A 14,399-nucleotide genomic window follows, 5' to 3' on the forward strand; every position below is an offset into this window, starting at 1 on the left:
TTTGAAAATCCGTCCTAGGTAGGGGCCTGTGTAGTCTACTGTAACCACATGTTACTAGTTAGACGCCATTTAATTTTCATTACGAGCCCAGACATCGCCGTCTGCTGTGTTCACTCACTAAACTGTCTCTCTGTATCGATTATCAAATTCAAACTCTCGCTTCTCCGACGTACAGTGCTGAAAACAAATAAATAAGTAAGTACACATACTTCACACCCATAGTAGCAGACAAAAACAATTCCTTCCCCTACCCTATCTACACCCCCTTAACACTGCCCTGAACTATCCACACAGTCGCAACCTGCTAAGCCACGTGATTTGTGAATGAATCATCCCATCCGACAGGCGGCGCGCCTAAATTTTGTTGTGTGGCCATTCAGATAATATAGAGCTAGTTGGAGCAGACGATTCTCAGGACACGATATTGGACGTTCGCTGTTGATTTCAGGACCAGTTTTACTTACCACAATGTCGGGCCAGTCGTACAGAGCGACCAAGTCGGGATTCGCCGCGGAAGCACAGTCTAAAGTAAGTGAAAACTTGAAAATGTAAACCGCAATGTGCGCGGTTACTCGGTGACATACGTACTTTTTACTGTGTTGAAACCCGTAGACAAGTTATGGCCGATCTATTCAATAATCCGGTTTACACCCAGAGTAGGATATTGTTTTGTGAGATTTATGTGCACGTTTCTAACGATTTACAGCTGAATTTGATTTGAAACAAAATGTCTATCGTTGATACAGGAATAAAGAAAATTACTTTAAAACATTTATTTAAGGTTTATTGTGAAATAAAAGTCAGAAATTAATTTTTATTACACTAACATATACGTAATTTAGACATCGATCGATCGATCGAGAGAGAGAGAGAGAGAGAGAGAGAGAGAGAGAGAGAGAGAGAGAGAGAGAGAGAGAGAGAGAGAGAGAGAGAGAGAAATATTGAGAGGAGAGATGAATATTGAGAAGGGGAGAGAAGAGATGAATATTGAGAGAGAGAGAGAGAGAGAGAGGGGGGGGGGGAGGAGGAGGGAGAGAGAGAGGGAGGGAGGGAGGGAGTGTGTGAGTGAGTGGCTAATCAGTTCCGAGGGTGGGCGTGTAACCCGCACTAGGTAGCTCTATATTAACTGACTGGTGACTTCTAACAGAGATAGCCGATGATTAATTTTGATCTAGTGGTGTCGTTAAACAAAACTAACTTCTTCTAACTGAGAAGATAAGTCTTATATGTACGTGTTGTAGGTTGTTCTTTTATGATCGTTACCATATACGGCAAATATCTTACGGCTGACATCCAGTGACCTATGACTAACCACGTGTTGAGGTGTCATTAAGCAGGCTTTCAATTCCTTTCTTCTACCCTACTTAATGTTACAGTGGGCTAGACAAATTAATACTTGTTGAGTACGGGTCACTGACGGTTGTCAATAAGATTCGGCAGCAATTTGTCCGCTGTGAGGATCAGCGGATAATGAGATAATTTAAAGATTTAAAGGTGTGCGTATGATTGGTGTAGGTGACCCATCTCTGAGTTGCTGTGATCAAACCACCAGATTTAGAGCTGGTAGCAGCTGGGTTCGCGTCTCAGAACCAGATCCATCACTATAAATACGGCGCTGGATCTTGATAAATAAACTAGGTGTAAGAGTTATTTTATTTTGTTTAACGACACCACTAGAGCGCATTGATTTATCAATTAGGTAATTTTGACAGTCTTAGACATTTTTCCATCAGTAGCAAGGGATATTTTATATTCACCATCCCACACAGGATAGCACATACCGTGGCCTTTGATATACTAGACCGACAGCGCATCAGGCGAACTCGACACCACTGGGCTGCGTCCCGCCCCAAACATGGTGTAATGTCCTTGACCCTGACTGGTCATCAGCATTTGTCCAACTGACGACACATGTACCCGTCATTAAGATGTAGCCAGAATAACTTCAGCCCTCGCCGTTTAAAGGGAGCGATCATTCGCTCCCCAATCACGCCCCTTAGTCTAGTTCAAAGAAGGGTAATTTTTTAGCCCGTTAGCATGTAAATTTATCTTCCCGCAATTAGTTTTCACATCGATGATGCTGTTCTGTGTTGTGGGTCTCGCTTGGGGTGTGGCGGATCGTATGATCGACCCTCTTCTAGGGACAGTATTTTGTTTCTGTCGGTCCATCCCAACTTGTATACCTAATGCCCTGGCACTTGCATGTGCTGTCCGCATGACAGCGCATAACCGTAAAGGATCCTGCATCATTCCATAGGAGCAACTTATGATGGATAATGCAACGGGTTTCCTTTAACTCAAGACCAAGTGTTAAATTTACCGTTACATCCCCCCCCCCCCAACTCCCACCCAACCACCCCAAACCTGTAGTTTAAAGTTGGTTTATAAAACTTAGTAATCAATTGTGTGATCTATGACACATTACGTCAGGTCTTTGTAAAGTTCCGATTTTTCTGATCGCTTCTCTTGATCTGCACAGCCGACAGTCATCTTTATACTTACCCAATGCCGCATGTCCAATCGACTGCCGTATACACAATGTATTAAATACTGTCTACAATTCCATAAATTAAACCTTAATGGGAACGTGGTGGCCGGGTATATAGCCTAGCGTAGCTTAATCAGTGCTGGCTGTCTATACAGCGGTCGTATTTTGGGAGGCAGGCCCGGTTTAAGGCCACGTACCACACCTCATCTAAACTTTCACGTACAAAGCGTGGGTTACATCTAGTTAACGTAGAAATATAGCATACATTCAACACTACATTACAGCTGTGACTGTAAGCATTTGGGTTACCTGCCTGTTTTTGTTGAAAGCTGACTTACGTTTATATACTACACACTGAACTGCATAGTTGATGACTCATCATGGCTTTAAAAACCTGTAGACGAAGTATTCATGAAATGTTTCTATATCTGTTATGTCACGTCACCTGTGTTAAACAATGCATTTGTTGTATATTTATTATAATTATGTCACGTCGCCACGGCTTTATTAAAATACATGTATGCATATTTTATATTATGTCAAGATGTCATCATTAAAACATGCATATTGTATTTTATGTTACGTCGCCATCATTAAAATATATACATATTGTATATTATGTTACTTCGCCATCATTAAAACATATGCATATTTGCATATTGTATATATTATGTGACGTCGCCATAATTAAAACATATACCGTACATATTGTATATTATGTTACTTCGCCATCATTAAAACATATGCATATTGTATATTATGTGACGTCGCCATCAATAAAACATATACCGTACATATTGTATATTATGTTACTTCGCCATCATTAAAACATATGCATATTGTATATTATGTGACGTCGCCATCATTAAAACATATACCGTATATATTGTGTATTTTGTGGCGAGCACATTTCTGATCACGGTTTACAGCGAGCCGTAGATGTAAACTTTTTCTCTACTGGTGACGAAAGTAGCCCGGCTGTCAGTGGGTCACACCAATTTGAAAGAACATTAAAATACGAGCCTATTTAGACGACTTTCGTAAAAACAAAAACAGTTTAGTACATTACCTGTATAACTTTTTGTTTTGTTTAACGACACCACTAGAACACATTGATTTACATTTGGTATTTTTAACTCCCTTAGAGAGGAAACACGATATATTTTTCCATTGGTAGGGGGATCTTTTATATGCACCATCCCATAGACAGAATAACACATACCACGACCTTAAGATATACCAGTTGTGGTACACTGGCTGGAACGAGAAATAGCCCAAATGGGCCCACCGTCGAGGATCGATCCTAGACCGTCGACAGAGCGTCAAGCGAGCGCTTTACTACTGGGCTGATTGCTACACTTCAAATACAAGTAGTCCCTTTTGAATAGCCACTGGATGTGCGCCCTTCGTGAACCGGACGGGATGGGTTTTTTTAATGATAGTGTTTCATAAATGGGTCAGATCCCGATTACTATTCAAAACGTTGTTGGATTTTGTCTGATGTCCTAAAGGTTAAGATCCAGATGAATTAACAAAGCATGTGTTTGATTTACAAGCGCATAACTACACACATAAACTGCTTAAACTGTGTTTAAGGAAAAAACTGGCTTAAAATGTTTTTAAGAATTTAGTAATATGTACGCGTGCACAAGCAAACACAAACACGCACGCATTAAACGCACATGGTCCCATTTATACGGAATTAGTTATTGGTTTGTACATTGTATTGACCCTAGTGTTAGAGAACATTCCTAGGAAACTCCCGACGCATCCACGAAATCATTTGTCATGAGTGTTATGTTCATTTTATCTCAGTTAAATCGTAAATTGTTTCAACACGGTAACAGCTCGACACGACGAATTCAAATTATGTTCGTCTGCCTGTGAAAGCGAGATAACAGGACACGCCTTGTACGAAGAGGCCGTAAAATGCAATACACGTCTGATTACTAGGTCAGTCGACGGCGGTTAAACTACGCGATAAAAATGTTGGTGAGCAAAGCGAAACTGTGACTCTTGGGTCGAAGTAGTCAAGGACATGCAAGTGTGTTCATTGTTCGAAGGAATCTTGTTTTAAAACTTGTTCGTATAGATGTCTTAATGTCTGCCTTAACCATCGACTAAGACTGGGGTCATCCTATGACGTCTCACTGTGACGACTCACGTTATTAATAGTCGTCAATTCCATCATTTTACTCGACTGTTACACGCCATACTGGTCGATACACAGGCAGTCCACCAGAAAACACATATAGTCATCAATCCCATCAATTGACTCAACTGTTACACGCCATACCGTTCGATACACAGGCATCGAACGACAGAGGCCACAAGAGAACTCATGTATATGTTGCCATTTACCAATCAATACATGGTATTTAAACAAACCTTGTGAAGTATGAAACGGATATCTAAGTCTTGAAGACCAAAGTGGCCGCCAGGCCACACCTGGACACAATACTGTTTCCTGTAACCCGGTCGACTTGAACACACTTCCCACTTCTCTTAAACAGTCACTCCAACTCACTTTGATTTTAACATCAGTGGGTTTTCGTATCTTTAACAAGGCTGAGATACAACAAATATTAATAAATACTAATGAATACATATGAATAAGACAAAAGGGGTCGGGGCTGGGTAATGTTTGAACGAATCAAGTCAACAAACGACCCATTGCACTGAATCCAGCGGTAGACTGTTACGTTGAATGTTTTTTCTTTCAGTAATGCCCTTGTATATTTCTTTGCAATATGGGGTCTTCTGAGACAGCTAAAACTCCAGGAATCATTCAAATAAGGCCATGATCCAAATTGAATGTTTGACAGCCAGTCTAGTTGTGGACCATCCTGTATGTATCGTCCTCGGGTGACCCGACATCTGTTTGAGCAGTACGTGGTGGGGATGAATGCTTGGTATTTACTCAAGTCGGTGTAAGACGAACATACATGGCCAAAACTGTTTCATGAGACCCAGACATGACGAGAGCCGTGACAATGCTGTAGTTGACATACATATATTGGAGTTCGTGTTAGTAGCTGGTTTCCTAGGGTGACGTGAACATTATCCTCGCTTGCAAGTGAAATTTATAAGAGATCGTTCCAGTGTTGAAGGAATGAAATGGTTTATTTAACGACGCACTCAACACATTTTATTTACGGTTATATTGCGTCGGACATATGGTTAAGGATCTCACAAATATGAGAGGAAACCCGCTGTCGCCACTTCATGGGCTACTCATTTTGATTAGCAGCAAGGGTCTTTTATATGCACCATCCCATAGACAGGATAGTACATACCACGGCCTTTGTTACACCAGATGTGGAGCACTGGCTCAAACGAGAAATGGCCCAATGGGCCCACCGACGGAAATCGATCCTAGATCATCGCGCATTAGGCGAGCGCTGTACCACTGAGCTACGTCGCCCCCCCCCCCCCCCCCCCCCCCCCCCCCCCCCCCTGTTCTAGTGTTGACTTCACATGTTTTGAGATAATTCAGATAAAAGCATGTTATAACAATAACTTGAATAAAGTCTGAACTGAGTTCAGCCAGACCGAGGACAGAAAACATTCCTCTGACTAATTTATGGGCTTCAGTGGCTTCACGTTATACTAAAATGACCAGAACGGGAACCACTGAACTAGTTCGAGAATGTCAGCAGACAAATCTGATGTGGAGAATGACTCATTACAACTATTACGTCGAATGACCCGCCTTGACCTTTACTTAGCCGTTAAAGATACTTCGATCTTACATCATCGTGTGGAATTATGTCAGATAGCTTTTTCTTGATTGATTGATTGATTGATTGATTTCAACTTATTTTAGTGCTTATATCCAATTAAGGTTCAAGCACGCTGTCATGGGCACATACCTCAGCTATCTGGGCTGTCTGTCCAGGACAGTGCGTTAGTTGGTTAGTGGTTAGTGAGAGAGAATAGGGTGTAAGGGCCTTACACCTACCCATTGAACCCTTAAGAACTCAATCTGGGTTGGAGCCGGTACCGGGCTACGAACACTTTACCTATCAGCCTGTAGTCCGATGGCTTGACCACTACGCCACCGAGGCCGGTGTCTTGATTGAAAGAGTACTGCGTTCACATAATGATGTATACTTGGCGTGAAATGACTCCTGAATGCATAATCAGCTACACATTTGTCATGCACAAACCAAACATAACATCAAATCAGGAGACTATTGATTGCCAGTAAATGTGTGCGATCATCCGAATTCCAATTTGTCAGTAATTGTGGTTTTATGCAAAATCCAGAATTATTAAACTTATAGCGTTCGCCAAATGGTCATAACAAGCACTGATATGAGATTCTGTAGATATAGGGTATTCCAAATAAACCGAAGATACATTGTAAGAGTAAACGCGAGGTACCGTGTAGTATGCAATAAACCGAAGATACATGGATGGGCATTGTAAGAGTAAACGCGAGGTACCGCATTGTAAGAGTAAACACGAGGTACCGTGTAGTATGCAATAAACCGAAGATACATGGATGGGCATTGTAAGAGTCAACGCGAGGTACCGCATTGTAACAGTAAACTCGAGGTACCGTGTAGTATGCAATAAACCGAAGATACATGGATGGGCATTGTAACAGTAGACGCGAGGTACCGTGTAGTATGCAATAAACCGAAGATACGTGGATGGGCATTGCAACAGTAGACGCGAGGTACCGTGTAGTATGCAATAAACCGAAGATACATGGATGGGCATTGCAAGAGTAGACTCGAGGTACCGTGTAGTATGCAATAAACCGAAGATACATGGGTGGGCATTGGAAGAGTACACGCGAGGTACCGTGTAGTATGCAATAAACCGAAGATACATGGATGGGCATTGTAAAAGTAAACGCGAGGTACCGTGTAGTATGCAATAAACCGAAGATACATGGATGGGCATTGTAAGAGTAGACTCGAGGTACCGTGTAGTATGGAATAAACCGAAGATACATGGATGGGCATTGTAAGAGTAGACGCGAGGTACCGTGTAGTATGCAATAAACCGAAGATACATGGATGGGCATTGTAAGAGTAGACGCGAGGTACCGTGTAGTATGCAATAAACCGAAGATACATGGATGGGCATTGTAACAGTAAACGCGAGGTACCGCATTGTAAGCGTAAACGCGAGGTACCGTGTGGTATGCAATAAACCGAAGATACATGGATGGGCATTGTAACGGTAAACGCGAGGTACCGTGTAGTATGCAATAAACCGAAGCTACATGGATGGGCATTGTAACAGTAAACGCGAGGTACCGCATTGTAAGAGTAAACGCGAGGTACCGTGTAGTATGCAATAAACTGAAGATACATGGATGGGCATTGTAACAGTAAACGCGAGGTACCGCGCTGTAACAGTAAACGCGAGGTACAGCACTGTAACAGTAAATGCGAGGTACCGCACTGTAACAGTAAACGCGAGGTACCGTGTAGTATGCAATAAACCGAAGATACATGGATGGGCATTGTAAGAGTAAACGCGAGGTACCGCAGTGTAACAGTAAACGCGAGGTACCGTGTAGTATGCAATAAACCGAAGATACATGGATGGGCATTGTAACAGTAGACGCGAGGTACCGTGTAGTATGCAATAAACCGAAGATACATGGATGGGCATTGTAACAGTAGACGCGAGGTACCGTGTAGTATGCAATAAACCGAAGATACATGGATGGGCATTGTAACAGTAGACGGGTACCGTGTAGTATGCAATAAACCGAAGATACATGTATGGGCATTGTAACAGTAAACGCGAGGTACCGCATTGTAACAGTAAAGGCGAGGTACCGTGTAATATCCAATAAACCGAAGATACATGGATGGGCATTGTAACGGTAAACGCGAGGTACCGTGTAGTATGCACTAAACTGAAGATACATGGATGGGCATTGTAACAGTAGACGCGAGGTACCGTGTAGTATGCAATAAACTGAAGATACATGGATGGGCATTGTAACAGTAAACACGAGGTACCGTGTAGTATGCAATAAACCGAAGATACATGGATGGGCATTGTAACAGTAGACGCGAGGTACCGCATTGTAACAGTAAACGCGAGGTACCGCATTGTAACAGTAAACGCGAGGTACCGCACTGTAACGGTAAACGCGAGGTACCGTGTAGTATGCAATCAGTACATTTATAAAATATGTTTTGGCTTTATACATTTATGAGGGGCGGGACGTAGCCCAGTGGTACAGCGTTCGCTCAATGCGCGGTCGGTGTAGGATCGATCCCCGTCGTTGGGCCCATTGGGCTATTTCTCGTTCAAGCCAGTGCACCACGACTGGTATATCAAAGGCCGTGGTATGTACTACCCTGTCTGTGGGATGGTGCATATAAAAGATCCCTTGCTGCTAATCGGAAAGAGTAACCCATAAAGTGGCAACAGCGGGTTTCCTCTCTCAATATCTGTGCGTGTGTGTGTGTGTGTGTGTGTGTGTGTGTGTGTGTGTGAATATATATGTGTGCGCGCGCGCGCATCCCACCGAAGTTAGAAATGCTCAGAAAGGCCATTTTGTAATACACAGCAAACGAATAAGCAATTTTTACGTGTCTTTGTATTCATTGATGTGGTATTGTGGTCTATGTTGGTCTACAGGGTATTCCTCAAGAACACTGTAATACGCATGTATGCCTAATCGTGTTGAGAGGATTGCTATAATATATAATAATATATACATAATGCATGGTCCATTTGTAAAGCTGTACCCTATCAGAGAGAAAAAATTTCTGCGTGCATTGCCATCAAGCAACACCAAAGTAGGGCAGGGTGGTAGGACCGACAGACTCACGTACAGGTCACGATGACCTGCTGGGACCGACAGACTCACGTACAGGTCACGATGACCTGCTGGGACCGACAGACTCGCGTACAGGTCACGATGACCTGCTCCAATGTATCTTCACACTGCTCATTCAACAAGCAGATCGATGGCTTAGCACGGTTCCATTATTTACCTAGATCTAGGATGCGAATAATCCGTACACATTGTCTCCAGGTTTATGTCATTCGACTAAACGTCTATTGATTTCGATGTTTATTCATAGTGGTAAACCACCTATAATTACATACATATTTACATATTATATGAACGCCAATGCAGGAAACAAAATATCACGTGAAACAAGTTCTGATTACCTAAAATGTTGAAATATTGTACCCGTCAGTTATTTTTTTATTACAGAAGAATTACTGTTAATTAAACCGCGAAAACTGGTTTATTGCTACGGAAGTGGAGTATAATATGTGAGATAGTGGTCAAGATAGACAGTGGAGTATAATATGTGAGATAGTGGTCATCAAGATAGGCAGTGTTGGTAGAACTAAGGATCAAACAGGTTGTCTGTGCCACACATCTGATCTGTCTGTAGGAAGCTGAGAGCGAACACTTTCCGAGTGGAAGCCAGTACTGAGATGCGAACTCGGCGCCTACCAGCTATGAAGCCAGTGAGGTGACTACAGCACGGATGCGATGACTGTAATTGATTTGTTTCCAACCAGAGTGGTTTGCCAACTGTTACATACCATTATTATCTGAATATCGGCATATATAATCTAAACCGTAAAGCTCCTAAGAGACGTCGGGAGAGAAAATTGAGCCACCAGTCTCTATAATCTGAATACTTAAAACTAATGATAAGACTTGATAAGACTTGAGAATGCTGACTCATCCCATTTCGCCAAGGGATGTTTCATTATAACACTACATTCTAGTTAGTGCTTTACCAAACCTCTGTTCAAAACTGGCCTCTAGTGACGTATCTGCCTATATTCGAGGATTTACAGCAAGCTAAGTGGACAGTTCTGTGCATAAAACCATTTGCAGTAGCTGAGAGCACTAAACCGGTGCTTGCACAAGCCTGTCACGTGATCAACTACTTGCCAAAAGGAAGCATATGAAGAGGAAGTAGTACTGGTGTGTGTCGAGACACGTCATCCGCGGAGAGGAACACGAGTAGGCTCGTGGGTAGGCTGCGTACTATACTGGTTAGCTACATAGTATACTGGTTAGCTGCATACTATACTGGTTAGCTGCACAGTATACTGGTTAGCTGCTTAGTATACTGGTTAGCTGAATACTATACTGGTTAGCTGAATAGTATACTGGTTAGCTGAATACTATACTGGTTAGCTGAATAGTATACTGGTTAACTGAATACTACATTGGTTAAATGAATAGTATGCTAGTTAACTGAATACTATACTGGCTAGCTGAATACTATACTGGTTAGCTGAATACTACACTGGTTAACTGCATACTACACTGGTTAGCTGCATAGTATACTGGTTAACTGCATACTATACTGGTTAGCTGAATACTATACTGGTTAGCTGAATACTATACTGGTTAACGGAATACTATACTGGTTAGCTGCATTGTGTACTGGTTAACTGAATACTATACTGGTTAGCTGCATTGTGTACTGGTTAACTGAATACTGTACTGGTTAGCTGAATAGGGTACTGGTTAACTGAATACTATATTGGTTAGCTGAATAGTATACTGGTTAGCTGAATAGTATACTGGTTAACTGAATAATATACTGGTTAGCTGAATAGTATACTGGTTAGCTGAATAGTATACTGGTTAGCTGCGTATTATACTGGTTAGCTGAATACTATGCTGGTTAACTGAATACTATACTGGTTAACTGAATAGTATACTAGTTAACTGAATACTATACTGGCTAGCTGAATACTATACTGGTTAGCTGAATACTATACTGGTTAACGGAATACTATACTGGTTAGCTGCATAGTATACTGGTTAACTGCATACTATACTGGTTAGCTGAATACTATACTGGTTAACGGAATACTATACTGGTTAGCTGCATTGTGTATGGTTAACGGAATACTGTACTGGTTAGCTGAATAGGGTACCGGTTAACTGAATAGTATACTGGTTAGCTGAATAGTATACTGTTTAACTGAATAATATACTGGTTAACTGAATAATATACTGGTTAACTGAATACTATACTGGTTAGCTGAATAGTATACTGGTTAGCTGCGTATTATACTGGTTAGCTGAATAGTATAGTGGTTAGCTGAATAATATACCGGTTAGCTGAATAGTATACTGGTTAGCTGATTATTACACTGGTTAGCTGAATAGTATACTGGTTAGCTGAATAGTATACTGGTTAGCTGCGTATTATACTGGTTAGCTGAATAGTATAGTGGTTAGCTGAATAATATACCGGTTAGCTGAATAGTATACTGGTTAGCTGATTATTACACTGGTTAGCTGCGTACTGCACTGGTTAGCTGAAAAATACACTGGTTAGCTGCATAGTATAATGGTTAGCTGAATAGTATACTGGTTAGCTGAATAGTATACTGGTTAATTGAATACTATACTGGTTAGCTGAATACTACACTGGTTAGCTGAATACTACACTGGTTAGCGGAATAGTACACTGGTTAGCTGAATAATACACTGGTTAGCGGAATACTACACTGGTTAGCTGAATAGTATACTGGTTAACTGAATAATATACTGGTTAGCTGAATAGTATACTGGTTAGCTGCGTATTATACTGGTTAGCTGAATAGTATACTGGTTAGCTGAATAGTATACTGGTTAGCTGAATACTATACCGGTTAGCTGAATAGTATACTGGTCAGCTGAATAGTATACTGGTTAGCTGCGTACTACACTGGTTAGCTGCGTACTACACTAGTTAGCTGAATAGTATACTGGTTAGCTGAATACTACACTAGTTAGCTGAATAGTATACTGGTTAGCTGAATACTACACTAGTTACTATAGTGATTAGATGAACAGTATACTGGTTAGCTGAATAGTATACTGGTTAGCTGCATAGTATACTGGTTAGCTGAATGCTATGCTGGTTAACTGCGTAGTATACCGGTTAGCTGCATAGTATAATGGTTAGCTGCGTAGTATACTGGTTAGCTGAATAGTATGCTGGTTAGCTGCCTAGTATACTGGTTAGCTGAACAGTATGCTGGTTAGCTGCCTAGTATGCTAGTTAGCTGCATAGTATGCTGGTTAGCTGAGTAGTATGCTGGTTAGCTGCATAGTATGCTGGTTAGCTGCATAGTATGCTGGTTAGCTGAATAGTATACTGGTTAGCTGCGTATTATACTGGTTAGCTGCGTGTTGTACTGGTTAACTGAATAGTTTACTGGTTAGCTGCGTAGTATACTGGTTAGCTGAGTAGTATGCTGGTTAGCTGCGTATTATGCTGGTTAGCTGAGTAGTATGCTGGTTAGCTGCATAATATGCTGGTTAGCTGCATACTATACTGGTTAATTGAATACTATACTGGTTAGCTCCGTAGTATGCTGGTTAGCTGCTTCGTATGCTGGTTAGCTGAATACTATACTGGCTAGCTGAATACTATACTGGTTAACTGCGTAATATACTGGTTAGCTGCCTATTATGCCGGTTAGCTGTATACTATACCGGTTAGCTACGTAGTATACCGGTTAGCTGCGTAGTATACTGGTTAGGTGAATAGTATGCTGGTTAGCTGCATAATATGCTGGTTAGCTGAATAGTGTACTGGTTACCTGCATAGTGTACTGGTTAGCTGAATAGTATACTGGTTATTGGTTAACTGAATAGTATACTGGTTAGCTGCATAGTATACTGGTTAGCTGAATAGTATACTGGTTAGCTGAATATTATACTGGTTAGCGGCATAGTATACTGGTTAGCTGCATAGTATGCTGGTTAGCTGCATAGTATGCTGGTTAGCTGCATAGTATGCTGGTTAACTGAATAGTATGCTGGTTAGCTGCATAGTATGCTGGTTAGCTGCATAGTATGCTGGTTAGCTGCATAGTATGCTGGTTAGCTGCATATTATACTGGTTAACCGAATAGTATACTGGTTAGCTGCATAGTATACTGGTTAGCTGCGTATTATACTGGTTAACTGAATAGTATACTGGTTAGCTGCGTAGTATACTGGTTACCTGAATAGTATACTGGTTAGCTGAATACTATACTGGTTAGCTGAACAGTATACAGGTTAGCTGCGTACTACACTGGTTAGCTGCGTACTATACGGATTAGCGGAATACTACACTGGTTAGCTGAATATTATACTGGTTAACTGCGTACTAAACCGGTTAGCTGAATAGTATACTGGCTAGCTGAATACTCTACTGGTTAACTGCGTACTGCACTGGTTAGCTGAATAGTATACTGGTTAGCTGCATAGTATACTGGTTAACTGCATACTAAACTGGTTAGCTGCATATTATACTGGTTAGCTGAATACTATACTAGCTGAATACTATACTGGTTAGCTGAATACTATGCTGGTTAACTGCGTAGTATACCGGTTAGCTGCATAATATAATGGTTAGCTGCGTAGTATACTGGTTAGCTGAATAGTATGCTGGTTAGCTGCGTAGTATGCTGGTTAGCTGCGTAGTATGCTGGTTAGCTGCGTAGTATGCTGGTTGGCTGCGTAGTATACTGGTTAGCTGCGTAGTATACTGGTTAGCTGAGTAGTATGCTGGTTAGCTGCATAGTATGCTGGTTAGCTGCATAGTATGGTGGTTAGCTGCATACTATACTGGTTAACTGAATAGTATACTGGTTAGCTGCGTATTATACTGGTTAGCTGCGTGTTGTACTGGTTAACTGAATAGTTTACTGGTTAGCTGCGTAGTATACTGGTTAGCTGAGTAGTATGCTGGTTAGCTGCGTATTATGCTGGTTAGCTGAGTAGTATGCTGGTTAGCTGCATAATATGCTGGTTAGCTGCATAGTATACTGGTTAATTGAATACTATACTGGTTAGCTCCGTAGTATGCTGGTTAGCTGCATAGTATGCTGGTTAGCTGCGTAGTATGCTGGTTAGCTGAATACTATACTGGCTAGCTGAATACTATACTGGTTAACTGCG

The 14,399-nt window shown here is 41.5% G+C and overlaps 1 protein-coding gene across 1 annotated transcript in view; it reads left to right on the forward strand.

The window, feature by feature from the left end:
• Window positions 1–358: 358 nt before the first annotated feature.
• Window positions 359–14,399, forward strand: part of LOC121372419 (myophilin-like) — a 32,272-nt gene continuing 18,231 nt past the window's right edge. Inside the window, exon 1 of the mRNA XM_041498726.1 lies at window positions 359–528. Within this exon, the coding sequence (XP_041354660.1) occupies window positions 469–528 (60 nt within the window). The 5' untranslated portion in view covers window positions 359–468. The remainder of the gene's footprint in view (window positions 529–14,399) is intronic.

The sequence above is a fragment of the Gigantopelta aegis genome, chromosome 4 (assembly GCF_016097555.1).
Source record: "Gigantopelta aegis isolate Gae_Host chromosome 4, Gae_host_genome, whole genome shotgun sequence".
In the NCBI taxonomy this organism is placed as follows: domain Eukaryota; kingdom Metazoa; phylum Mollusca; class Gastropoda; order Neomphalida; family Peltospiridae; genus Gigantopelta; species Gigantopelta aegis.